Source organism: Tamandua tetradactyla, chromosome 7 (genome assembly GCF_023851605.1).
Source record: "Tamandua tetradactyla isolate mTamTet1 chromosome 7, mTamTet1.pri, whole genome shotgun sequence".
Taxonomy (NCBI): domain Eukaryota; kingdom Metazoa; phylum Chordata; class Mammalia; order Pilosa; family Myrmecophagidae; genus Tamandua; species Tamandua tetradactyla.
This window is the reverse complement of record NC_135333.1, coordinates 64,955,140-64,982,527: the sequence shown is the minus strand read 5'-3', so window position 1 is coordinate 64,982,527 and position 27,388 is coordinate 64,955,140. Positions and strand designations below refer to the sequence as shown.

Genomic DNA, 27,388 nt, shown 5'->3' with positions numbered 1-27,388 from the left:
ACCCCAAAGGGAATCAGAGTTGCTCTTGCCAGCCCTGGAAATCAAAAACCCAGAGCCATAAGCTAAGGACTCGTCTGACACCTGAGAACAGGACAAGCCAAGTCTCTCCTGTTCAGGGGTGTCGGGGAGAGGAGGGAAGGCCCCTTGGATGAGGCCCCTCTGTGTTCTGAAGGCCAGTTGCTGGGCAGAGAACCGCCGATGATGGAAACAGCTGGACAGCCCAGGAGCCCGGAGGGACAAAGAACAGAGCCAGACGCTCACGCACATGGACACAAGTGCCTGCATCCCACGAGTACAGAAAGCACAGAGGCTGACGCCCCCACACAGACACAGATGCTGCCTTTCAAACAACTGGCACGCAAGCCCCAACAGTTTACAACACTGTTACACAAGCACATTCGAGCCCGCGCGCACGCACACGCCCCCCTTCCTTCCACCTCCCACTCCCACCAGAACCCCAGCATTGGAGACGCTGCAGAGCCTGCCAGCTGCAGGCCCTGCCATCCTCCCTGTCTTCCAGTGCTGGGTTTTTCCAGCCGGAGTTTCACCCCCTCTACTGCAATCTCAGGAAATTGTGGTGTCTGACGCGGCTGCTCCTGCACATTATTTATTTATTTCCTCTTTTCCTCCCGCCGAGACCCTCCAGTTGGACAGAGCTGCAGTCTGGGGAATGGACACAGGCAGGCAGCCACGGGGACCCACGGGAGCAGAGAGGATGGAGGGGGGGAGCACTCAGAAGCCCCTCACTCCACTCACCCCCGGAGGGGCCAGGAGCACCAGGCAGGAGGCCAGGAGGGATGAGGGAGACACCAGGAGGAGGGGACAGGAGGCAGAGCCTCGGGACACAGCCCACCTGAGCCAGCAGCGCCGGCTCAAACAGGCCACCCAGTTCCTGCACAAGGACTCGGCTGACCTGCTCCCCCTGGACAGCCTCAAGAGGCTCGGCACCTCCAAGGACTTGGTGAGCTGTCCTCGCCCCTCCCTGCCCCCAAGAGAGTCCCTGGCCCTTTCTCTTGACTTCCCCAGACCCTGAGGAGCAGAGTGGGAGGATCATAAACTGTAGCCCCTAACTTCCAGATTCCCCTGGCCCTGGCTGAGAAGAGGGGGAGAGAGAGAGTCCCAACAACTTGAGGGGCTTCCCTTTGAGCATTCCCAGGCTCTTCCCTGGGGAGGCTGCCAAGGTCTGGTGGCTCTGGACCCTATTCTCGGCACGGTCAGGACTTACCTTTGGGGTGGTGAGGAGAGAGGCTATTTAGGAAGAGAGGCTTGGAGGAGCCTGGGAGTCCTCCGGGGGGGGGGGGGGGGCCTGGAGGACTGGGCTGTTCAGGGTTGTGGTTTCCCTTCTCTCCCCAAACCACAGATCCCTCAGACCCGATCTGTCCCCTCATGTGTCTTTTCCCTCACAGAATCCAAGCATCAAAGGCCTGCGTCCCTGTCAGAGCATCAGGGTTTCACATGGCTCCTGCCTGGTCTCCTGGCCTGTCCCACTGTCTCCCTCCTTTCCTTCCAGCCCTCTGCAGCAGCTTTGGCCTCTAGAGGAATGGGGCAGTTGAGTGGGTCAGGTTCAGATCCTGGCTCTGCCACTTACTGAATCGGGCGAGTTAGTTTATGTCTCTGTGCCTTGTTACTTCATCTGTTAAATTAGGATAGCTCAACAATATCTACATTCTAGGGCTGTTGTGAGTTATAGGAGTTACCGCACATTAGCGCCTGCTAATGGAAAGCACCCTATATGGGTGAATTTTTATTTCTCCAGCTACTATTCTGTTTAGCCTGGTCAAGCAAGCCCTGTAGGGCCCAGAGAATATGGAATGAGATCTGGCTTCTGATCCATTGAAGACAGCACGCCCCCCCCCCCCCCCCCCCCACATTTCCTCCCCATCTCCTAGTCAGGGGCCTAGAAGGAGGAGGTTGGGCAGGGCCCCAAATCCAAGAGGCATGAGACTGTGTCTGGGGGCCTGAGGAACCTCCAGCTGCCACTTATTCCTGGGAACCTGTAGGCAAACTCAGCCTCTCATTGTTCTTCCTGATCTAGCCATACCTTTCCTATTTCTCCTAGCCAATGGACCCACCTCCAGGAACCCAGCCGAGTCCAGGCAGTCAATTGCCCACCCCTCTCCCAGCAGCCCTACAAGAGGAAAAGGATCTGAGATCTTAATCCCCAAAACTTCTCAGGGCATGTTTCTCCTTGCAAAGAGCAAGCACAGCTGAGAAACAGGGATGGGGCAGGGAAGCAGGTTCGTTGGCTCCTAATGGCCAGGACTCCTTGGGGGGACCACCCTCCATCCTGTTATTTGGCTCTGGAGAAAAAGCTCTATCGACACTACTATTCCAGAGTGGCATAAAGAGGGAGAAGGTCCAAGCTTCTGAAGAGAGACTCCTGGACTTTTCACCTCTCCCCTCTGCCTCCAGGCTTCTCAAATTGATCCCTAACAGTTACCTCCTGCGGCTTTGGGAAGGAAGACAGGTTGGGAGGACTCCATTAGTCTCTTTCCCTGGGATAGCTCTGGAGCAAACTGCAGAGGTGAGAGGAGGCCTGCCTGTTTCCATCATGGAAAAGGAGGGAGGAGAGATGGGAACTGGAGAACTGCTCTTTCCAGTCAGTCCCAGAACTCACTCTCCTTTTCCGAGGGCTGGGTCTCCTGCTCACAACTTCGCTGCCAGGGAGCAGCCGCAGGGGCCTCATTAAAGCGAAAAGTAGAAAAACAATCCGGGACTCCCCAGGAGAGGAGGCAGGTGAAGAGAAGCATGGGCAAGAGCTGGGAGGGATACATTCATCTTTCAGTAACATTCTCTGAGGGCCTGTTAGATGCTGAGCTAGGCCCTGGTATATGTGGACAACTGAGATTCAGACCTGACTTCGAGGGCTCTCCAAGCTAATGGGGGAATGAAGGCCACAAGTAACATCTGTGGGAAGCGTGACCAAGGTGGTGAAAAGAAGCAAAGGGCCACCAACCCAGCTTGGCGTGTGCTGGGAGGGAGGAACATGAAGAGGTCAGAGAGGGTTTCCTGGAGTAGGTAAAATCCTGCGTTTGTTACAGGATGCATGTAGAACCCCCAATTTAAGATAAAAATCATTCTTGCGAATAAAGGACAGTTCCTGAATAAGATTTGTTGAGCCAGTTATCCAGATTGTCCTAGAGCACAGTACGAAAGAGGAGTTTCTGCGAGAGGGGAAAGCAGGAGCAAAGGCACAGAGGAAGGACGCGGCCTGGGCTTGCCTGCAGTGGTTCCCGCAGTGCCAGCCGGGCGGGGTGCAGAGGGGTGTGAAGCCAGGCTGAAAGTCAGGCGGCGGTGGCCAGGGCTTCTGGGTTTTGGGGTGCTTTAAAAAGTTTGGGCTCTATCATGTGAGCAGTGGGAGGGCTTTTGATGGAGTCTAAACCGGGGAGTAACCGGGTTAGTTTTGTCTTGGGTGCTTCTTAAACCTTGGTGTGTGTATGAGTGACCCGGGGATCTTATTAAAATGAAAATTCGGAATCAGCTGGTGACGGCAGAGATTGGGCACTTCCATCAGCCTTCCGAATGATGTGCAAGCTGCTGACCTGAGGACCACACTTTGAAGAGTAAGGGTTTTGGGTCTTTCCTACTGGAGGCTTGGAGCAGGTGTATTTGACAGCTAGTTCAAAGAGGGAGGCGTGCAAGGGTAATTTGGTGATAGAATTCCTGCCTGCCATGCCGGAGACCTGGGTTCAATGCCTGGCCTATGTACCTCCCGCCCCTCCCCTCCAATTCAACATATAGTGCTGCAATGGGGCAGTAACATAAAATAAGAATGAAATATGACTCCCACTACAGCATACAAAAAAAAAAAAGCACAGGGAGGGCAAGACCACTTCAAAGCAGCTGTTGCAATGATGCAGGGGAGCTGTGGGAAGACTTGAATCAAGGCAGTCACAGAAAGGAGGGGTGGGCTCTATAAATCCAGGAGGCAAAACTGGCAGACTTTAGGAAGGGATTGGACAGAGTGGGGGTGGTTGGGAGAGAGGACAAGGTCAAGGAAGACTCCCAGGATTTTAGTCTTGAAGGTCAGCTCTTTCCATCACGTCATCAACCCTGGGATCTGCAGCCCACTAAAGTACGAGGTCAGAGGAGGGAGGGAAAAAAAACAAAAAACAAAAAAACTCCTAGTCAAAAATTGTGTTGTAGATTTGAGATAAGATTTCCTCTAAGCCTAATACTAATTCCTGAAATGCCTTTTCAGTCAGTAGGTCAGTCTAACATAGAACAGACTATTCTCTTCCTATTTTTTCATTGCTTGGTAATCTACTCGCGTCACAGAAAAACAGCATGACTTGAGACTGGGGTTTCCCCCCACTTTAATAATCTAATAGCTGGGTCCCTCTGGTGAGCTCCTTCCCCTCTTTGTGTCTGCAGCCTCATGTCCCTTTCTTACCTGCAAGACTCAGGAGTTGGGGGGTGGGTTGGAAAGAGCTTCCTGGAATAACTAAAGTGGGAGGACTGAGCAGCCCGGACCCGTGGGCTTAGCCTTGTCTGCCCTCATTGTTTTGTGATGGAGCCAGCAGCCGCACAGCGTGATCCAAAGGCGCCTGATGGAGGGAAACCAGAGTCAACTTCAGGGGCAGTCTCCCCTGGTGCAGACCCCGATTCATATCCAGGAGGGCAGCATGAAGACCAGCAGGACTGAGATTCCACCTCTTCTCATCAAGTGCAAGGTGAGAGGACTCCCAGGGCACTCCCAGTTTCATTAGCAACCCCGCCTGCGATATGCTCTCTTCACCCACTCTCCTGTCTTCTCGGGGTGATGAGAGGGGAGAAAGGTATCTCTCCGCTAAGCCTCGACCTAAAGGTGAGTCCACTACCTGTGCTGTCTCAACCCATGTCTCCGTGCAACTCTCCATGTAACTACCATCACATGTCCCTTCTTGTATCAAAGTATAATATTTCAATGCAAATATGCAAAATCTCTTCAGTCTATTCTTGGTATACAAATGGTGTGTGCCTATAAGGATAATGCAACTTCCTTGGGAAAAGATCTCAAGATTTCAAGGTGGTGGCCTCATCATAGTGGGAGCCATTTAACCACCCACCCACCACTGAACTGCTCCCAGTGAAGACCACGGTTCTTCTGCCACTACCTTTGTTCAGTGTTTCTTTTGTTTCCTGAGGGTCTCTGACTGCTCTGCAATCGCTGTATGTCACATCCTCCAGTCTTTTGTGGCCCAGTTCTGATCTTGCCTTATCCTTGAAACCTTTTCTGATTTCCACAATAGCAAATGGACTCCCTTTTCCCTCTCAGCATCTCTAGCACTTTACTAACAACTCTTTCATAGACCTTAATAACTTTCTACCATATAATAGAGTAACATTTAACTCACCTTAGACTCTTCAGGAACACAATTAACTGATGTCGCTTTCAGCAACATACCTTATGCATCGTAGACGCTCAATGAATGTTCATGGAATGAGGAAACCACATGTGTTTGTGTATCCAAGTGTAAACCAAAATGTCTCTATACATGTCCAAAAGGTGAGCTTGTCTTCCTTTGTTTCAGGTGGTTACCCGCATCCGAATTTCCTAACAAGGGACCCCTGGCTTCTTGCCCCTCTTCCATTCCTAACTTGGGGGCTCCCTCTCAGCCTCCCAAGAATTCCTTTAGATAAACAGACCTCCTTTTTTGGCCACATTTCCCCCAAATATAGACTCACCATGTGTTGCTTCCCCTTCTTTTTAGGGTTGCTTCATCTCAGAGGCAGTTTTTCCCCAACTGTAGAAGTCCCATAAAAATCCCTTTAGAGACGCAGTTCATTCCATCCACTCACTTTTAAATGGGAATTGCAAAGAGCTGGGCAAGTTGAAGGATTCAACCTCAGTCCATTCTCTTGGGGCCTCACCGACCCCACCATAAGCCCTCTTTCTCAGTGCCTGGACCAGCTGCTCATAGAGACTGGCATGCAGCCCAATCCAATGGCCATGGAATGCCTAAGCCACCTGGGTTAAGAGTATGGCCCAAGAGAGGATGGGGTATGGGTTTGTTGGGGGGGGGGCGGTGTTGAACATGTTCTGGTGATGGCTGTATAATAACTCTAGGAATATCCTTAAAAACACTGAATTGTACATTTTAAGACAGTGAATTTTAAGGTACATGAATTATATTGCTATAAAGCCATTACTTTAAAAAGTAGATGGGAAGCCCTGGCAGAGAAGACAGGATTTAGGGCTCATGGAGAGCCAGGGATTGGACGAGAACCCAAAGTGTGGTGGGGTGGTGGGGAGGGCCTGCGGTGGCCATAACCCTTGCTTTCCAACCACAGGCCAGGCAAGAGGGTCCTCAAAGCTCCGAGTGGGGATCCGGCTCCTCGGCCCCAGGTGGAGCGGCTGGAGCAACAGCTAGGGCAGAAGACAGTGGCGTGCTCGGCGAGGGTGGTGGGTAAGTCCTCCCTTCATCTGCATCCCAGTTTCTCACTCCTCCCTTTCTCTTCTGGGGTGGGGCAGAGGCAGAGACTAGACCTTTGAGCCTCTGTCAGCATCAGACAAGTGCTCCCATGGATAGCTGGACTACCCCCAATCTGTAAGCTACTATTCTCAGGCCAGAGCATGGGCTAGGCAGAGAAGGGGTGAGCACTGAGAGAGCAGCAGTGGACACGGGGTACCCTCCAGCCTCTTCCATTTTCAAATGATTCCTGCAGATGTTGAGAGTCCTGAATTCCACCTTGGACTGCAGATTCTGCTTTCTCTCAAGGTAAGGAGAATGCCAGCCCCTGCACCCACACCTGGGGCCTGTCTCAAAGTGCTGGGAAAAAAAGGCAGAAGGCACAGGTGTGGAAGCACAGAGCAGGTTCTGATGAGAAAGACTTGGAGGTGGTAGTCATACATCCTAGCTTCCCCTTTCACCCTTGCTTCCTTAGATGTTACTTATTTGCCCACAAATAAAAAATAAAGAGAACTGGACCAGAGGTCCAGGTGGCTGGGTGGAAGGGGAAGAGCAAAGAGCAGGTGGCAGCTGTGGAAAGTGGGAGCGGGGACAGAAGGAACAGGCTGGCTGGGAGAGACTGCTGCTGCGGTCACCTCACGTTACCCTCCGCCCCCACCCCCCAGCCCCAAGGTGCTGGATTGACCTGGACCGTGGCACGGTGTGGGTGAAAGCCTCGTTCCTGGAGCTGCCCTTCCTGCCTTTGTACCAAGAGCCTGAACAGTGACCCCTGGCCCAGTCAGGCCCTAGGGGGCAATACCTTGCTTTAGGGGAATGGGCACTGCACGAGCCAGGTCTCTGGACACTACTGTGTCTGTCCCTTTTATCACTACCCTGACCCTGCTGTGCCATTTCCTCTCTATGGCCCCATGCCTCTCTGCTTCTACAGCAACTGCCCTACTCCCCCCGGGAGGAGTTTTCATTAGAGAATCCCCATGGCTCCAGGTTTCTGGCTTCCTTGTCCTCTCTCACTCCCTTCCCAAAAAGAGCAAAGCCAGATCAGGACGGTAGAAAGACACTATTGAGGAATGGGGTTCCAGGTTTGGCCTCTGCGTGGCAGGAAGTGCCCAAGTCACAAGCTCCAGGTGACCACTGTCCTTCCTGCCCGTCCCCTAACTTCACCCCGGACACCACTAGGCTGCCCTTCCTCTCATGTCTCCTGCCTCACCTGCTGGGGCTCACTGCCTCCCGAACTGGACTGCCATGACTCCCCATCCTGACCCAGTGGTGCCTCTCTTTCCAACGCTGTGCACATTTGTTTACAGTTGAGTGGGGGAAGAAATGGGAAACAGTAATTCCAATACAACAAGATGGTGGGATGGTAGAGGAAGGTCCAGCTCACAAGGAAACACTTTTATTGGCTTCCTTTGCTGGAGGTATGAATGCTTTTGAAGTCAGCCATTGATCACCCTGGGAAAAAACCTGAATATACTGCTATCATTCACCCCAGGTATTTATCCTTTTCCATCTGCTTTATGCAACCACTGGGCCCCTGAGCACTGCAGGTGTGTGTGGAGGAGCCCTTCAGAGAACTACCCCTACGAGATGGAAAGGAGAGTGGGGTTGGCAGTAGCACGTTAGACTTAAACTTGCCAGTTCTTTCTTATTTCGAGAGCCAGCCACCTTGTCAGGTTTCCTTCCCATTCTCATTCCTGGTCTTCTGAGCTTGAATTTTTCCTGTCCTGGGGTCAGTGCTTCCCATCTACCTGCCAGGCTCTGAGTCAAAGCAAAAGGGCAAGGAGGCTCTCTTGACTTTGCCGTGGAACGAGGGAACCAAACCTCTAGAAGCCAGACCCATGAGTGTCATTCTGGGAGGTCTCAGTCTCTCAAATCATGGATTGAGGGTGGAGGAAGATAGTGATGACAAAAATATATCGCTATGTATTTGTAATTGAACAGGAACCCCAGGCCAGGAGCTGGGATCCTTGGGCTGTAAACAAAATCTTGAGCCTGGGGGAGATCAGAGAAGAACCAAGACTGCCCAAAGCACTTGGCTTTACCTTTATCAGCTGCCTCCCCTGCCCTCAAACGGAAAGGACAGGGGCCCTGTTAACACATGTTCAGTATTTTCCTGCTCTCCAAATCCTAAAGGATTCCCTCTCCTTCACTGTCTTTCTCCATAACCTCTGCTTTATGGGCATCCCCCACTTTCCTTCCCCAGTCTGCCTCCTGCTGCTTCTGTAGTTGCAAATACCAGGCCCAGTGGCAGGCCCTCAGGGCGGCTGCTTCTCCATTTGAATAAACACATTTCCCTACGCTCATGTCCTTCTCTGGTCTTATTCTTTGCCTATCAGGAGCTGAATGATAAATCATTCCCTATTCTCTCACAGAAAGGAAATGTGAAATATGGATTCTGCCCGGGGTCAGTGTGATTTAGAACAATGGTTCTCAAACTCTTTTTACCACAACTCACAGTAGAAAATATATTTTACATTGTGCTTGGTACACGCCGACATAAACACCGTTGGGACAACAGCACACTTACCCACGCTGTGAGCAACGTACTCGGATATTTTCTATTCTACTTTATTCTATTCTGTTTCTATTATTAAAAAAAAAAAAAGGCTGGCCACAACTCACCAAAGGATTGTAACCTATAATGTGAAAAACAGTAATTTAGAGTGCAGAGAATCAAGGTCAAAAAGAACATAAATGGCCAAGCTAGAATTCTCACTGTGGTCTGAGTCATACACTAGACCAGATTTTAAATGTCTATTGTCTTATTGACAATAAGGTGTTGGGGGGGGGCTGTGGGTGGTCGGGAGTGGGGGTAAGGATTATAAAGCTCCTAATACTTGGAATATATGGCAAAGTTAAAAACAAAACAATACTGACCTAGGATCTTTCACTAAACTGAGGAAAATCATCTCAGGGTTGCTAAGGACAGAGTAAGACCCAGACTGTAAAACGTCCTGAAAGACCCTCAAAAGCTGAACAAAGCAAAGCAAAAGTGGCCAAAGACACTGTCCACTGTCTGCCATTCATATACTGTTACAGCATCAGTGCCCTGGAGCTGAGTCTGGGAAGGCGGAGCTTGGCAGGGGGTACAGCCCTCACCCCCTCTGCTCCCTCAGCCCTGAAGCCTGCTTTCCTGATGTGTGTTGGGGCCATGCAAAGTATTTGTACACCCTCCTCACAAACAAGTCTCTGTTCTCCACACAAGAGTTGGGGGTCCTGGGGGGATGGGGGCAAGGGTGGGGCAGGCACAGATGGTTTGGAACAAGGCCAGGATCCTACAACTCCACTGTGATCGTGCCGTGCACAGGGAGATGGATGAGGGTGAACTCGTCTGTCTTCCACCGAAAGGCCATGAGGTCTAAACAGTTCCCCGTCACTCTAGGGAGGCCACCATTCTTCCAGGCCCAGAGTCAAAGACTGGTGCCCTGTCATGCCCGGGCCCTGTCCTGCCAATTCCATGGATACCTCGGGGAGAGGGACTTCACGAAGATCCCTCATCAGCTCGGCAGGGGAGTCCAACTAGGTGGGGTCCTGCAGGCTGGAGGGAGCACACAGCGGGGGCCGGTCAGGGTGGTAGAAGGTTTGGTGAAGCAGGGCACGGACCGCAGGGAGGTCATCAGGATCTGGAGGTGCGAAGGGGGCTGGTGAGAGGCCGTGGCGGTCTCGGTCCCTGGGATCCCTTGGCTCTCCTGGGACTTACCCACACCCAGCTCGAGCAGCAGGCTCTGGTATTCTGGCTCAGCCTCCAGCAGTTTCAGCAGGTTGGTTGACTCCATCCGCTCCAGCTGCACCTCCCAGTACACGTAGATCTTCTGGTTGAAAGTGACGTACACGAGGCAGGGGCTGTTGCGGCCCTCTTTGCAGGCGTACAAGCCTGGGCGATGTGGGAAGGGAGACAAAGATCAGGGCGTCTCAGGCCCAGCGTGGAAGAGTAGAAAGCAAGATGTGGGCACTGGCGTCAGTAGTTCCTACCCTCACACAGAGGTCAAGCCAAAAACAAAAGGTCCCCTTTCAATTTCTTCTCTGTTGGGAACTCAACAGGTAAAACAGCCTGGTATCTATCCAGTTATCCAGATGTGGAAAACTACAGCAACAAAAACCAGGCAGACCAGTATCCACAGGGGCGACAGCTGCTGGTTTTTCCCATCTTAGAGATATCCCTGGGATAAATGGAGGGCAGTTCTGCTAGCCCAAGGGACAGATGAGCAAAATGTGACCAGAAATTAAGGCAATATAAGAACAGTCCTTGCACGACTGGCTTCTTATTGGTGCCAACCCCTTCTTCAAAGGCATATCAACCTTTCAGGTCACTGGAGTACGTACCACAGAGAACTGTTCTGGGCGTTATTTTACTAACCAAAGATGTCTGCTGGTCACCCCCAAAACTGAATGCTGTTTTCCCAGGGTCCTTGATTTTGAACTAGTGAGAATGCTGTAGGAGAATTTTCTTTATAGAGTTCTGGCACGCTCAACTTTCTGAGACTGTCACACATTACAGACCTTGATGAGAACCCAATTCATGTGTTGAAATACTCAGAGATGGAGATCTCACTGTCTTATATTTATTTAAAACTGTAAAGATGGCAATTTTGTACTTACCCTTCGCCCTCTAATGAAAGAACTAAAGAACTAATTTAGCTGTGAAAATTTAAATTAGGGATAGTTTTGAGGGTGGAAATGAGAGGCCAACAAGTGTGGTTAGGGAGAGGTCTGGGGCAGAGGGTCCCACCTGCACAGAAGGCGCGGATGTTTTCATCCACCTGGAAGCGGACAACGGTGCGGTTATGATCAATAATATACGTCTGTCCATCCCAGGCACATGCCACCACCTCCTCACATCCATTGCCCTGAAAAAAGCCAGGGACAAGGAAGTAGCTATGACGAGAGCTGTTTTAGAAAGGGACCTATTTGGAGGTCAGAGGAAACATACAGGGCCATGGACTTGACTGTGAGATGCAAACAGCGAGCTGGAAAGGAAGACAACCCTCTATTTAACTTATCCCAGGGGCTGGACCCCAAATGGGGCCACCAAATAAGCCATCTGCCATAATGCTCCCAACAGTCTAATGATGAAGGGACTTCACACCAAGGGAACTTCTAGAAACCACGGTCACTGGGCTAGGAAGTAGACAACATCAGGTCCGGCTCCACCTGGCTTCAAAGCTCACGCCTTTCTCCTACACCCATCTGCCAATTCACAGGGCACAGCCCTACCAAAAAGAGACTCATATACAGAAAAGATGTACATCTGGAATTGGAACTAATCACTCGTTTCTTGACCCTTATAGTAACTTCTCTGTCTTTGGGGCTATTACTCCTGCTGAAAAATATCGAAATCATATTTTTTCCAGCAGTATCATAGAGAATAGTGTTAAGAAATGTGGAGTAAGGGGAAACAAATACTTCATGTTGATTTTGACCTGTTCAAAGTGACTTAAGAAAAAGGTTGAGGATTAACGGCAATGTGACAATGGCTGCCATAAATCAAAACTGTCCATGTGGAAAGGCAAGAAAGCACTTCCCCCAGGCCCCCTGCTCACCGTCACATCTAACTTCTCTAGGGCGAAGAGCTGGTGATCCACCTGCACTGACCACAGAAGCTTGTCGGCTTCCTCCATAAGCTTCAGCGTGCCTGCAGAGGGGAGAAGCAGGCTGGGCGTGGCGGGGGCAGAGCCCTGAGCAGACCCCATGGGTATAGAAGCTCCCACCCCATCCCAGCCTAACCCTCGGGCTAGTCTGGAACTCACCATCCAGGGTACAGAGAGCAAAGAGGCCAGAGCCACCACTCTCAGGGCCGTGGCCTGTGGGTGGGACAGAAGGATCAGAAGGAGAAAACGGTTAGTTGGCAGAAGGACAAGTCCAGAAGGAGGGCAAGGCCCTGTGTCTCCCCTCCCCAGAACTGACTTCCATTCCTCGTCAACCTCCAGCCTTACCTTGTTTGATGCTACCTATGAGGTGGGTGGAGACGTTCTTGTTGTGGATGCGTCCAGACGTCTGGTGCAGCACCACATCTCGGGGGGCAGTGGGGGTCTCCCTGTGGGCAGGAGGGCGCAAAGGCTAAGTGAGAGACCTGGTGAGCTCGGTTGTCCAGGACCTCTGCGGCCCCTGACCCCCGTACAGCTTCCAGGATTTGATTCAGCTTGGAAGCCTATCACTGATCCCATGTGGTAAGGAGCAAAGAGGGGCAGAGCGGCCAGGTGAGAACTTTAGAAACTTTTCTAGGTGCTATAAGGCTGAAGCCCAGAATCCCCCGGGGCCCCAAATAATCTTCCTTAATGAGGTACAGGTGCTTGGGTATGGGCCTGGATGAAGCAGCTCTGTCCACTACAGACCCATCTCACTGCTGTGTACCATCCCAGAGCCTCCAGCCTACCTGTGGCCTGTTGTCCCTTACCGGCTGCCCTGCTTGACGTCCTCGGAGGCAGGGGCACACTCAGCATCCTTGATCCAGGTACACAGCAGAATTGCATAAGCACAGCCTGGCTGGGACACCATCAGTTCAGGAACACCCAGGGGCCCAGGTGTCACTGAGAGACTGTCCACCTGCACCAGGAAATGGAGATAGAAAAGGACGTGGGACCCTGAAGAGAACAGGGGAGCGAGACAGGGCAGGGGTACTGCCTGCAGCGGTACCTTCAGGCTCTGAGGGTCACCGGCGGAAGAAAAAGTCTAAGATTCACAGGGCTGCTGCTCTGTGCCACCCTCTCCACCGAGGCCACTTACTGTCCACTGCACAGGCCCCCATAGTGGGGCCACATCCTGACACAGTCCAAACCATACCCTATGACATCTTCACACTTCTAATTCTCAACGCAGTGTTCTGCCCTCTTTGGCCTAAGACCCTGATTCGATAGTGCCTTCCTTGGGTCTCTCTTGATGAGGTCAGTTTCCCTTTCCCAGCCTGTGCCCTCCTCCAAGGCGGCTCTCCCATGAGCCCCTCCAGAAGCCTCGGCCTCTCACCTGACCCTCTAGCATCCATTTCTTGAGCAATACCAGCTTCCCCGTCAGATGCTCAGCGCCATCGCCCAGATCTTCCCAGCGGAAAGCCCGCACCACACGGTCTGTGTAGCCCACCACCAGCTCACAACACCCATCTCCATCTGTGTGTACAAAAAGCAAGGCTGGTTTGCAGCTGAATCTACATCCATCAGCCTGAACGCCATAAGCACTGACCCCCACGACACCCCTGCCAATTCGCCATGACTAGCACCTTCCATCCAATGGAAGTTTATGGCTGATCTGCTGGGCTACCCACCTTCCACGATATGAGCCTGGTACCTGCTCCTCTTCCCTTCCTGGTGCTTCAAACTCCCACCCATCTATCTTTTCTGCAGGTCCTGTCACTTCTAGTACATCTTCTCTTAGATTCATCCCATACATCTATCACCACCTTTGCGATGGCTTCTGGCCAAAACATTAGCCCTGTATCTGGACGACTCTTCCCTTACCTCCTTCTATCTTTGACAAAATGCCCCCTTCTCAGCTCCACTTAAAACTGTCCCCCAACCTCCACATTGGCACTCTCTAGCCTTGTTCTGCATTTTCTTTTCTTTTCATAGCACTAACTACCTTTGGATATACTATTTAATTTTCTTCCAGAATTTATTACTGATTTCCTGTCTCTTTTTTGTAAGCTCCAACAGGGCAGTGATTTTTGTCAGGAGCTCAGCAACTCCACATTAAATACGTTACTAACTCAGAAGTGAATGCCGATCCTGCTAGCCCTCCTCCCTCCCCTGCACCCCAGCCTCTGGCACCTGCTCTATGGCCCACGATCCCTACCCGCCCCCCAGCTGCCTGCGTGGGAGCCACGCCTACCGATGTCGCTGATCAGCATGACCTTGGTGTTGGCAGGGATGTGCTGCTTGAAGACTGGACGCTGCTCCTCTCCCATGAGGGTCTCATGATGTCCAGACGTATCCAGGACCTTGGCGGGGGTCAGGTCAAACAAGTGAAACCAGCCTTCAGCACTCACTGCCACCACCAGGTTCTGAGGGGTACAGAGGTACAGGTGCCATGGGTGGGGAAGAAAGTTTGGGTCCAACTCTGACAGACCACAAATGTCAGAGCTGAGGCCTCTAACTCGTCACAGAATTCTACCCCAAGGCAGGATTCAAATAAGGCCTTGAGTTCTAGCAAAGTCCCAAGGTCCCCTGGAGTTCATACCTTGCCTTTATTACATACATCTCCAACCCCAACGCAGGTCAGCTGCAAGAAAAGAAAGGGAGAGGCTGAGTGAGACACATGGAAAGAGGTCAGTATTCCCTGATCTTGGAGAAGACAGAATGGAAAGGGTAGGCTAAGTACCACCATCTGCTGAAAATCTGTCCCACATGACCTATGCTGATAGTGTGCATTAATCAAATTCTCACGCTGCAGGTTCGGTTTACTCAGACAACAGCCAACTGGGGATTAAAAAAACAAGACCAAACAAAACAACCCCATGACTAATACTGTCAGGCCATCGTATTTCTGGACTTACTCAAACTATTTTCTACTATACTTCGTAGGATCAGACCACAGTAGGCAGTTTTCAAAAAGCACTGAAGGAGACGATCCATAATATATATATATAAAAAAATCAAACAAACCCCAAAACCCAGCCAGGACAAGCAGCTGGGAGGGCACTGTCTGGGGGAACTCCTCTCCCTGAATTAAATTAAGCCTGGAGCCAGAGGTTGGGCTGAGTAGCTGGTGAGTCAGGATATGCTGGTGAGCTCCTATATGGGACTCGCCTTTGGAAGTCCCTGGAAAGAAAGGATCCTTCTCCCCTCAAGACCCAAAACTTGAATACTGACCATTCCCTGGCAGGAACAGGTGAGCCACGGCCGGCTCTCATCATTCTTATATATGTACAGCTTTCCGCTGGTGTCTCCCACCACCAGTTCGTTTAACTTCAAATGGAGAAAGAAGGAAGAGTTAGGATGGGACCCTGTGAACTGCTGCCAGTGCTTTCCTACTCAGCCCATCCTAGGAAATCACAAGACCTCAACTTTTATCTTCACCAAGATCAAAAATCTATGGGTGTGGTTGACAGGGCAAGTTTAGAGTCCCGTATGTCAACAGAAGGAAAGCCAAAGGTTAAAACATGGGACTGAATAACACAGTAAATCTTGTGGTAGATAATGACTGTGTGATTAACTGTACAGATATAAAAAATTTCTTACATGAACTAAAACAAATGTATGACACTATTATAAGGAATTAATAATAGAGGGGTTTACGGGGAAAAAATGTACCTATTGCAAACTATGGACTATAGTTAACAGTAATATCTTAATGCTCTTTCATCAACAGTAACAAATGTACCACACCAATACTAGGGGTCAATTATAGAGGGGGATAAAGGGTAAGGCACGTTTTGGGCTTTCTCTCCCTCTTTTTTTTTTTGTAGAGTAGTGAGAATGTTCTAAAATCGACTGTGGTGATGAATGCACAACTATTCGAGCCACTGATCGTATACTTCGGATGGATTGTATGGTGTGTGAATATATCTCAAAAAATTGCTTAAAAAAAAAAAGCTATTGGGTGTCTCTCAACAAATGTGGAGCACTTATTACCATCACTATGAAGACAAGACGGGAAACTGCATGGGACCTCCAGCTGATGCTGTCATCAACAGCTGCTCTGTTTGCATATTCAATACTCATGTTCACCTCCTCTGTTAATATCTATTTCTCTTTCCTTTGGGAAACTGGTCTTCCCTGACTGAAGCATTTGGTGAATGAAGCTCATGTAATTGCCCAACACAAAACCCTCTTGACGCTAACACCATGGTCTCTTCTTGTCTTCAAACACTAAACCTCGTGCTTTCTCCATTCTCTATTCCCCATGACTGGGTGATCATTACGGTGAATACAAGATATTGCTAGCTAGGCTTATCAGTATGCCTTACATGGATCTGTCAAAATTTACCAATCAGTTCCATTCCCATGCTGATAACCATTTAGATTCTTTTTAGTTTGATGGTCAGTTTGTTTTGCCAATAGCAAATTGTTTAAGAGACTATATATGTAAATATATTCTAAAAGCAGAATTTCTAGGGAAAAATGTACATTTAAAATTTAAAAATATTGTGCAATAGCAATTCAAAAAGATTGTACCAAGTTACATTCACTAATTGTGATTATTTCCATCTGCTTGCAGCCTCATCCACCTTTCGTATTACTAAACTTCTTAGTCCATGATAATATAGCAGGTGAAAAAATGTGATATTTGCGTTTGTTTGTATTGCTGTACGGCAGGGGTCACATTTCATTCTTTTTCCCATGTGACTATTTCGTTCCTGTAGCACCATTTGTTGATTTTTTTGGAGGGGGCAGGGTGTGGAGTGCATGGGCCAGAAATCGAACCCAAGTCTCCCACATGGCAGTGAGAACTCTACTACTGAACTACTCTTGCACCCCCTGATATTCGTGTTTCAATTTATATTCTTTTAGTGATCGTGGCAGACTGCATTATGTACCCGAACACATACATGTTCTTAAGCTCAAGCTGTTTTCCAGTGGGTGTGACTCTATTGCAGTTAGGACCTCCTGAAAATGTTATTTTTGGTTAAAGTGCAGCCAACTGAATGAGGGTGGGTCTTAATCCAGTTTACTTAGGCCCTATAAGAGAAACAGAAAGTCACAGAAGCTAAAGAGGAGGTCTCATCATGTGACATAAGACAGAGCGGCAAGCCAAGGACCCCAAGGACTGCAGCCAGCCAACACCAGGATGCTGCTAGCCCCCAAAAGAAGCCAGCCTTCTAGCCCCACAATCTCTCAAGACAAGAAATTCTCATTGCTTCACCCCCACCCTCCAGAAAAATCTATTGGGACCAATGCAATCACAGTTTCCTGGAGCTTCTTTATTTCTATTTAGTGTGTATGGTGTTGGAGTATGAGAGGGACAAGGAATGGGTGCAATACAGAATCGATACGCCATCCAGAAAACCTGACACCTCAGCAGCTCAACACTGCACATGCTTGACTTTGGCTCTTCTAATGTGTCCATTACAAATTGGATAACTTTTGACAATAGCCCAAGATATATAATTTGTAGAGAATCTAACTTTAGACCTTGTGTTTAACCAGAGGCCAAATAGAGACAATGCCAGGCCTTGCGACCCTCCCTTCTCTAGCACAACCTTTTGGTCTTGAAGTGTATGAGGGAAAGTGTAGGGGGTGGGGTACAGGCAGGGCCAGTGAAGGAATGGGGTGCCAGGAGGCAGCATCCTTGCTCTGGGCTTCTGGTGCCCTCAAGTTGTGGATAAGGCCCCAGGAGGGAGGCTCCCCACCCCTAGAGTCTTCTCCACCATTCTGCATCTGGATATTCCACTGCCTGGGGGCTCCCCAAAGGCTACTGCCTCTCCAGGGGCTAATAATAATAATAATGAAGTGGCTTCAAACCCTATTTCTACAAGCAGCTTCATGATTTCCCCTTGGGGGGACAGTCAATACCTCCTTTCTGTCCCCCAAAGAGGATAGACTAATTTTAGACTCTCAAGAGATTTAATTCAAAAGCAACAAAGAGATAATCAACCATAGTAAGGAAAAGTTAGGAGCAAATCGGGATTTATTAATAATGATTTACTTTATTTGAACATTAGATTTGTTTTTTTAAAGTTATGAGAGTTTTTGCTGGGAGGATTAGATCACAGAGGTTTATTTATTTCAAATGTCAACCTTACCTCTCCCTGCCTGGGTCAAGAGGCTGGAATGAGATAAGTCTCCACCCCATCACAGAAGCTTTGAATAACCAGTGAGAGCAGACAGGAACATCTTTCTCAAAGCAATGAAAGGACTGCAGGTACAGGGCGCGCACCGGATGAAGAAAAAGGCTACTTAAAAGTGGTAGGAAAAAAAAAAAGTGGTAGGACCTTGTAGTGCCCACCCTCCTCCATACTGCACGTGGAGTTACCCGCACTCCCAGCATGGGAGTTCCTGGTCTGGAGCAGAAAATTCCTCATGCACCGACTGGGAGCGTGTCTGTCTGGCCCACAGTGCCTGGTGGTGACTCGTCCCAGGACGTGCCTTGCAAGTAGAAGGCAGCTCACTAAGCTCTCCTAACCACACACTGTGGGAGAGCAGTGAAGCGGCTGCCTGGGACAAGGGATTGCTGGCTGCTGGACATACAGGGCAATGCCTGGGACCATGACGAAACTGTGCCCATATCTGTGTCAATGGAGGAATTCCCAGCATCACATGCACATGCCCAAGGCAAGACACACGCACCGAAAGGATCAGGGAGGTCCCTTCACTTTGGCTTCAGGATATTCCCTAACGCAACATATGGACAGCCCTGAAGAGCAGCACTCACTCAGGTCAGTCTGCAAAGCCTGGACAAGGGGTTTTCTTTTCACCCTTTTAAAATTTTTTATGTTATTTTTTAGCTATGACCAGTTTAAGAAACAGATGCCTCAGAATCTAAATCCAGTGATAACACATTAAAATATCAAAATATCCAGGTTTCAACAAAAGATTACGACACATAACAAGAAACAGGAAGTGATGGTCCAGGGAGAGATATAATTAAAGCATTAGCAACACCAACGAAGATCAAACCTGTGACATAACAAAAGCCTTTAAAAAAAGGATCCTATATATGCTCAAAGAGCTAATGGAAAACATGGACAAAGAACTAAAGGAAATCTGGAAAATGATAAGATGAACAAAAGAGACTACCCAGAGAGAGGTGGAAACTGTGAAAAGGAACCAAACCTAAAGCTAAAGACCACAGTAACAGAAATCTAAAGTTCCCCAGAGGGGTTCAACAGCAGATGGGGACTAGCAGAGCGAATCAGTTAACTTGAAGAAAAGATAACTGAAATCATCCTTCTGAGGAGCAGAAGGAAGAGAAAGTGAGTGAAAGTGAACGGGGCCTGAGAAACCTGTGGGGCACCTCTAATTGTTACAACATACACACTGGGGGAGTCCCAGGAGAAAAGAGATAGGGGTAGAGAGAATCTTCAAAGAAATAATGGCTGACAACTTCCCAAATTTAATGAAAGACATAAATATACACATCCAAGATGTTCAGTGAATTCCCAACAGGAAAAACACAAATAGATCCAATGTCACAGCATATTATAATAAAACTGCCGGGCCACAGTGCCGGGCCAGGCAAGCATTCTTGCCTGCCATGCCAGAGGACCCGGGTTCGATTCCTGGTGCCTGCCCATGTAAAAAAAAAAAAACCTGCCAAATGTCAGAGATAAAGGATGAATTCAGAAAGTTGTAAGACAGAAGTAATATGTCATCTAAAAGGGAGCTTAAACAAGATTAAGTGCTGATTTTTCATTAGAAACTATGGAGCAGGCACAGGGATGAGATATTTTTAGTGCTGAAAGCAAGAAATTTCCACCCAAGAATTCTATATATGGCAAAACTGTCTTTCAAAATTGAGGGAGAGATTAAGACATTCCCAGATAAACAAAAGCTAAGGAAGTCTGTCACCACTAGTCCAGCCCTATTAGAGATGCTAAAGAGTTCTGCAGGTTGAAAAGGAAGGACAAAAATAGACAATATATGGAAATTGCATGAAGAAATAAACATCTCTGGTAAGGGGAACAATGTAGGTAAGTAAAAATGCCATCAGTATTTTATTTCTCGTTTTTAACTTCGCTTTTTTACTGCCTAATGTAAAAGGCAAATGCATAAATCATATAATCTATGACATGAACTTCATAAAGGTGGAGGTGCTTGGGGTATAGGAACATAGCTTGTATATACTTCTGAAGTTAAGTTGTTATTAAACAAGATTGTTAAAGACTTAGGATGTTAAACTTAAGTCCCATGGTAACCTCAAAGAAAATATCGGAGAATATTCAATCTCAGAGAGAGAAAAATTAGAATTCAAGTTGCCTGGATCCGGGAACAGGGGTAATGGGGAGTTAACTGATAATGGGCATAAGGTTTCTGTTTGGGGAGCTGGGAAAGTTTTAATAATGGAAGGTGGTGATGGTCCAGCAACATAGCGAATGTGATTAATTCCACTGAGTGGTATGCTTGGGGATGGCTGAGATGGTAATGTTTAAGTTGCATATACATTCCTACAATAAAAAAATAAAGGGAAGGGGGAAAGAGCAACTAAAGAGATGCTGACCATTAAAGGTAATAGGTTATCTTGGATGGGATCTAACAAGAGAGGAGAAAAGCCTCAAAAGGACGTTGTTGGAAAAATATGAAAAAACTGGACTATAGACTGTAAGCATTATATCAGTATGAAATTTCTTGAACTTGATAATTTTATGTGGTAGGTAGGCTCAGGTGTCAACTTGGCCAGGTGAAGGTTACTAGTTCTGTTGCTGCGGACATGAGCCAATAGCATGTGAAGCTTATTTGTTGCTGATTACACCTGCAGTCGGCTAGGAGGCGTACCTGCTGCAATGAATGATGTTTAATTGGCTGGATCAGAGAGCTTAACACATCACAGCACAAGCAGCTCAGCATACCTCATCTCAGCACTCACAGCTCAGCCCTGGCCTTTGAGATGCAGAAAGGAATCACCCTGGGGATAGCTGTTGGAACCCAGAGGCCTGGAGAGAAGGCCAGCAGAGATCACCTTGTGCTTTCCCGTATAAGAGAGAACCTCAGTTAGCTGCCTTTCCTCTGAAGAACTATACGTTTTTAACTAAATAAATCCCCTTTTATTAAGAGCCAATCCATCTCTGGTGTGCTGCATTCTGGCAGCTTTGGTAAACTAGAACACTGTACTTACGGTGGTTACGTAAGTGACATCACTGTTATTAGGAAATGTACATGGCAGTGTTGAGTGTTCAAGAAGCCTGTTGTATATAACCTATACTCCAGTGTTCAGAAAATGGAGTGATACATGGACAGATAAATGGATTGATTGAAAGATAAATAGAATGATGCAGCAAATATGACAAAATCATTAAAACTGTTGTTCTAGTTTGCTAGCTGCCAGAATGCAATATACCAGAAACGGAATGACTTTTAAAAAGGGGAATTTAATAAGTTGCTAGTTTACAGTTCTAAGGCTGAGAAAATGTCACAATTAAAACAAGTCTATAGAAATGTCCAATCTAAGGCATCCAGGGTAAGATACCCTGGTTCAAGAAGGCCGATGAAGTTCAGGGTTTCTCTCAAGTGAGAAGGCAAATGGTGAACACAGTCACAGTTTCTCTCTAGGCTGGAAGGGCACATGGCGAGCACGGCGTCATCTGCTAGCTTTCTTTCCTGGCTTCCAGTTTCATGAAGCTCCCCGGGAGGTGTTTTCCTTCTTCATCTCCAAAGCACTGGCTAGTGGATTCTTTGCTTCGTGGTGCTGCAGCATTCTCTGCTCTCTGAATCTCCTTCTTTCTTCAAAATGTTTCCTCTTTTATAGGACTCCAGAAACTAATCAAAACCCAGCCAAATGTGTGGAGACACACCTCTAACTAATCCAGTTTAACAACCACTCTTGATTAAATCACATCTCCAGGGAGATGATCTAAGTACAGTTTCAAACATACAATACTGAATAGGGATTAGAAGAAACGGCTGCCTTTACAAAATGGGATTAGGATTAATACATGGCTTTTTCTAGGGTACATACATCATTTCAAACCAACACACTGGTGGATATGGATACCTGGGGGTAAGGTAGATATGTCGGAGTTCTCTGTGCAGGGTTGTACTGTTTTTGTAATTGTCCTGTAAGTTCGAAAACATTTCAAAATAAAAAGTTTAGAACTGAAAACACACACACAAAACATCAAACTCCCTATACCCGATGTTTCCATTTTGACTGCCCTGGACCTCTATGTACACAGGAGAGTGTACACATTGCAAGGCGCACTGGTTTGAAACTGTTGTGAATAATTCCTGAATTATTCAATATTCAGGAATATTGAATAATCCTGATTCAATATTGTTGGGTAGGATCTTTTTTAAGTTGTTTCCATGGAGCTGTGTCTCCATCTATTCAAGGTGGGCCGCTTACTGGAATTCTTTAAGAGGGAACAATTTCAGAAAGAGTTTCAGAACTGACACAGAGAGAGATCTTTGGGGATGCAGAAAGTAAATGCCCCTGGGGAAGCCATTTGCAAGGAGAAGCCAGGAAAGAAAGCTAGCATGTGCCTTCCCAGCTGACAGAGAAACCCCAAACATCATTGGCCCTTTTTCTTGAGTTAAGGTATCTTTTCTGACTGCCTTAGCTTGGACATTTTCATGGCCTTAGAACTGTAAACTAGTGACTTAATAAATTCCTTTTATAAAAGCCAACCCATTTTTGGTATACTACGTTTCTGGCAGCATTAGCAAACTAAAACAGAAGGGATCGAAGTGTAAATGCCTGGATTTGAATCTAGTGCTCTCCACCTAAATTTTTTCATCTTTAAACCAAAGCTCATGAGAGTATCTTTTGAATAAAATTGTGAGAACCCAGGTAATAGAGGGAAGTACTCAGAACAATGATCGGCTTATGCTGAGTACTAATATCAGGTGTTTTTTCAGCCTCCTTGGTTTGACACCTCCAAGGCTGGGTAATTTGGCCTCTTTCATACAATTCATTCTAGTTTCTAATACATTCATTCAACAAATGCCACAGCACAAAGCAGGCCCTTATTAAACGCTTATTTAATGAACAAATAGCAAACAAAATTTTTTTTAAGAAACAAGAACAATCAGAATGAAAGGCTCGCCAAGCAATTGGAGATACAAAGATAAATGCCACAGACGTGTTGCTGAAGAGGATCTCACAGTTTTACAGGAGCATAGACCCAGGATTAAAATCATAAAACGGGGTGGTAAGCTCTTTGAGTTAAGTGGATGTTAGCCAGGCATTTCAGGGGTAGCCCATCTGCTTTCAGGCAGATGAGGCTCTCCCCACAGCTGTGCTTCCCCGGGGCTGAGCCTGACTCTGGCCTCTAGAGGGCACTCAGTAACAATGAACCCCAGCTGCAGAGTACTTCACCGGCTCAAAAACCCTAAAGGGCTCCTTCTGTGATCTATTTCAAGCTTCCATAGGCTTTCTCTCTGCCTTGCGGCCAGAGTTCCGTAGGCAGTCCTAAAGGGTGTGTGTTCCTATGGTTGGTTCCTCCCACTGACTCAGCAGGAAATCAGTTAAAGAAATGTAGGCAACAGGTTTTGATAAATAAAATCTAGTAGGCCCAACACAGAGGCACCCCATGCTAAGCCCCATGGCAGTGAAAAAAAGATTAAAAATGCCTGCTCTTACAGAGCTTGTTGTGATGGAGGTTATAACTCTGACTGGGTGGGAAGGGGTGGGGGAAGGTAGTATAATATGCCTAATGTCGCAAAACTGAGTGTGTAATAATGCAATTCACTTAGAAAAGTACAATTCCAAGAGTTGGTACTATGAAAAAAGTATTAGGTATTCTTTCCCTTTAAACAAAGAAGGCAATAGGATAAAATGGGAAAGAATGCACATCCAAAGCCACTTTGCTAATTTGTTACTTGAAAGTGTGACATGCCTCCCTCAATTTTCTCATAAAATTTTAGTGTTTGACATATATATGAAAGCCCCCCAACACATAATACAAATTTACGAGAATAACTTTTCCTCCCTAGAGTAGGTAGAGCCAAAACAGCCCTCATAAATGTCTTTTACATTACAGATTTAGGGAGGGGAAAAAAAGGATGCTTTAGTCCTTGACTTTTAGGGAAAAGAGAGTACTGAACAGTTAGGGAGGTGGGGATGAGAAGTAGGAAGCGGAATAGATAGATGGAGCAGAGGGTAGGAAAGGGGAATAAGGTGCTCTGCATTAAAAATATGAAAAAAGTCAGTGGTAACGACTGAAAAATAAAGATCAGAAACAAGAGTCACCGACACCATCAACAGCACCATAACCATTTGATACTCCACCTCAGGACCCTTTATATACTTTAAACAGTGCACCTCAGTTACTTTTTTTTTATTCTCATGACTATTATTCAACTAAATTATGAGCTTCCTTAGGACCGAGGTTGTCTTCTTCATCTTTGAATTCCCAGAACGTAACAGAATCCTTGCCACATAATGGGTAGTCAATAAACATTCGCAGGAACTTTAGAATCAAATACTAACGACAACACAAGAACCAACACTACTGAGCCTTAGCTGCGTGCCAGGCATTGTTCAGCTTTACCAGTATTAGTTCATTTAAACAGTGAGAAAAGGAATGACCGTTGAGGAACGAAAAGGTAGCTGGAGCTCGTTCTGCAAGTTAACAAAGGTGCAATGCTTTTAAATTGCCACACACCTGTGCAGATAAAGGCTTTTTTAGGGCTTGACCTATTAACCTTGACCTCTTCATTTGTTGGCATCGTCGAAACCCGACATTACTAAGTGTGGGGTGGTGGGGGCAACTGCTACCCTAGGCCGGGACGCCGAGCACCCACTAGTCCGGAGGCGAGGGAAAGGCGTCCCATCTATTCTACCGTCATGTGCCGAGTGTACGAGCGGCAGAGGGGCATTTTAAACCGATGTTAAGCATCAAGGGAGTGACTAACTGGAGGGTCAGAGAAATCTTCGGAGCAGAGCTATAGGTAGAGCGATATTACCATTTCCGATTAACAGCTCAAAAAAAGATCTGAGCTTCTCAAAGGTAAAAGTGATTTGTCTGATGGGTGACGCAAGGCTTAACTACGGAACCGATGAGCCAAGGAAATTTAGCCACCGGAGTTTACTAGGTTCCTACTGTGAGCTAGTTACTAAATTAAGCAGAGGGGTCACTATTCATAGCCTTAAAAAAATATTCCCAGGGTGTCAGACCAACTAATTGGGTGACTAGGTACAGAGCCCCCGTGCGGACCAGCGCGCATGCTCCCTGCTCACGTGGCACACGCCGCAGCTTCTCCCACTTCCTTGCCACGCCACGCCTCTGCACAGACCCGGCTGCGTCTCCTGCAGTGCGCATGCACTTACGGTATCGTTATCCACGTCTCCAAGGCAGATTGCATGAGGGAAGAGACTCCCACTAAACTCCAGGGCCACCCGCTGCACATAGCTAACCGATCTCATTGCACTGTCGTGGGCAGAGGGACCCGGCCCCTCCCTACGGCCGTCCGAGCGGAAGGCCACCTAAAGGGGAGTGACCTAACCGCCGATCTTCCAATCCCAGCCTTCCTCGCTTAACAGCAAGGGGCGGGTCTTCCGAGTACTCCTGGTGAGGCGGGCTTAGGTGTGAGTGACAGGGAAATAGGCCTCTCCTTTCTTCCCGAGGGTTAGCGCTCAAGGATAGACCAACCCTGTTGTGCCGAGCTGCTCCCTTGGCAACAGGGTTTTTTTAGGGCTTCACCTAAGAACCTTGAGCTCTTCATATGTTGCCCTGGCAATGAAGACTTTCAGCCATCAGACCATCCCCGAGAACCATATATATATATATATTTAAAGTACTTTTATTGACACATAAACATACGTTCCATTCATAATGTACAATCAGCGGCTGACAATGAAGAACTTTTTTTTCCCTCTCTCTCTCTTTTTTTGCATGGGCAGACACCGGGACTTGAACCCCGGCCTGCAGCCTGGCAGGCGAGAACTTCGCCTGCTGAGCCACCATGGCCCGTTCCCTGAGAACCATATTAATAATAATAGAAAATACCAAGCGACTCTCAATTAGTAAGGTAAATATTTGTTTTTGTGAAATTTGTTTCAATTGTATATATTTAAATGTATATACTGGATCATTTATTTACAATTTGTACGCTGTGTGGTCAAGGGTTTGAAAAACGGTTCAGCAAGATTGAGTAACATGGTAGAAAGCGGTGGTGCTGGCGGAGGGACCAAACCAGAAGAGTTGGATCTAACACCCCAGGTCCTTTCCATCACTGGCTGTCATAGTTCCTAACAAAGACCTTTGTCTGGACGGTAGAGTCCAAAGCTCTGGATTTGCTCTTCCCTGTGGCTTCCCCAGAGGAGGGCTATAGTCTCTCTGCCTCAGTGGCCTTACCCCTTAGTGTAAATCGGACCACCTGGCCTCACAGCTACTTTTCATCCTTAACCCACTTAAAGCCTTTCCTTGGGTGCACCTCATCAGAGCATCAAAAGTATGATTTATGAAATCTTACAGAAGCTGAATTACACTTGGTCCTACAGTAGTTGATATAAAAATAAAGTTAACCTATCCTTCCTGGGGATGTTGGACCTGGAGCTGGCTCTACTTTCTAAGTTTGAACTGGTGGGAGAAGTTTGGAGGAAAGGCTTTTTTTTTTTTTTTCAGTTGGGGCGTGCCAAGTATTATCTTAGACGGCCTGAAATAGTCAAGGGATGTGACAGCCAGATAAAGAAAGAAGAAGAAACAGCAGGTCAGGACAGCAAATAGGAAGCACTCTAGACAAATACTGGGCACTGCAGATACTGAAGCTGAGCTGTTACAAATCCCTACTTCTAGTGACACCCTGTGGGGTTGGCCAGGTCCATTCAAAGGCCCTGGGTCACAATGAACTATTGCTTTGTATATATTATCCCTTTTACAGAGGAGGGTTTGTATGCGACCTGACTCTGCTCTACCACATCCTCATTCCACACTCAGCCTCGCTAAGATTCATATTAGGTTTTAAGAGGTAGGAAAACAGAAAAGATTCAAAAGGTTTGCCTCTAAGTATAGTTACATCACTTTGAATTATGTGCTGTTTCACTGAATTTTTTTTCTTCAGCTTTCTGAAACTGTATATCAAATAAATAAATATAACTCAGGGCAAAACTGATGAGCACCACCTTTCTTCTTTCACCAGGTGCCTTGGCCTGACCCAGTACTTCTGCAATGCCATAGTTTTTATCTACTTCATTACTTGAGCTTTTTGTTCCTGTTCTGTGCCAAGGGCTGATTGTTTTTATTTGTAGTGTGTTTGTAACAAAGGTCATGTCATTATGGTTACAATAGGGATACCATGCCTTTGGCTTTTGTCAAGAGCCAAATAAACTTACCTCTCTCCCTTTTACCATTTGAAAAATGGACGTAGCAAACAGAAGAAGCAAAATAAACATTCTGATGATTATGTGTGAATGGACATTATGTTTATGTGTAACGGGGGAAGGAAGAGTCAAGTGCACTGAAGCTAGTAGAATAA

At 47.5% G+C, this 27,388-nt stretch overlaps 2 protein-coding genes and 1 long non-coding RNA gene across 6 annotated transcripts; 2 read left to right on the top strand and 1 right to left on the bottom strand.

The window, feature by feature from the left end:
- Nucleotides 1–461: 461 nt before the first annotated feature.
- Nucleotides 462–8,420, top strand: NRIP2 (nuclear receptor interacting protein 2). Its single transcript, XM_077169692.1, is given in 6 exon segments — nucleotides 462–961; nucleotides 4,521–4,673; nucleotides 5,882–5,961; nucleotides 6,274–6,389; nucleotides 6,649–6,712; nucleotides 7,065–8,420. Coding segments are annotated over 6 exon segments (798 nt in total). The 5' UTR covers nucleotides 462–670; the 3' UTR covers nucleotides 7,159–8,420.
- On the bottom strand, nucleotides 3,974–25,637 carry ITFG2 (integrin alpha FG-GAP repeat containing 2). Of its 3 annotated transcripts, none has more exons than XM_077169682.1 (12): nucleotides 25,242–25,495; nucleotides 15,188–15,283; nucleotides 14,556–14,597; nucleotides 14,208–14,379; nucleotides 13,350–13,489; nucleotides 12,784–12,932; nucleotides 12,323–12,423; nucleotides 12,137–12,190; nucleotides 11,930–12,021; nucleotides 11,119–11,236; nucleotides 10,090–10,263; nucleotides 3,974–4,547 (listed from the first exon to the last, which is right to left on the bottom strand). In XM_077169682.1, the coding sequence occupies exons 1-12, from the start codon at nucleotides 25,335–25,337 to the stop codon at nucleotides 4,498–4,500; spliced, it is 1,284 nt and encodes a 427-aa protein (XP_077025797.1). In that variant the 5' UTR covers nucleotides 25,338–25,495; the 3' UTR covers nucleotides 3,974–4,497. The 3 variants fall into 3 exon arrangements, with proteins under 3 accessions (XP_077025797.1, XP_077025798.1, XP_077025796.1); XM_077169681.1 differs by lacking the exon at nucleotides 3,974–4,547 and adding an exon at nucleotides 6,185–10,012 and having other exon boundaries at nucleotides 25,242–25,478; XM_077169683.1 differs by lacking the exons at nucleotides 3,974–4,547; nucleotides 15,188–15,283 and adding an exon at nucleotides 6,181–10,012 and having other exon boundaries at nucleotides 25,242–25,637.
- On the top strand, nucleotides 24,372–27,316 carry LOC143691348 (uncharacterized). 2 transcript variants are annotated; one of them, XR_013179474.1, is made up of 3 exons: nucleotides 24,372–24,517; nucleotides 25,815–25,942; nucleotides 27,053–27,316. It is a non-coding gene; the product is annotated as an uncharacterized LOC143691348 (long non-coding RNA). The 2 variants fall into 2 exon arrangements; XR_013179473.1 differs by lacking the exon at nucleotides 24,372–24,517 and adding an exon at nucleotides 25,129–25,242.
- Nucleotides 27,317–27,388: the final 72 nt, after the last annotated feature.

Excerpts from the sequence above, each read along its gene's own strand:
- ITFG2 (XM_077169681.1), bottom strand. The coding sequence starts at position 25,337 with ATGAGATCGGTTAGCTATGTGCAGCGGGTGGCCCTGGAGTTTAGTGGG. Across the intron at positions 12,022-12,136 it reads TGCTCTCTGTACCCTGGATG|GCACGCTGAAGCTTATGGAG; the intron begins GTGAGTTCCAGA and ends TCCCCTCTGCAG. Across the intron at positions 11,237-11,929 it reads TAGAGAAGTTAGATGTGACG|GGCAATGGATGTGAGGAGGT; the intron begins GTGAGCAGGGGG and ends GGCTTTTTTCAG.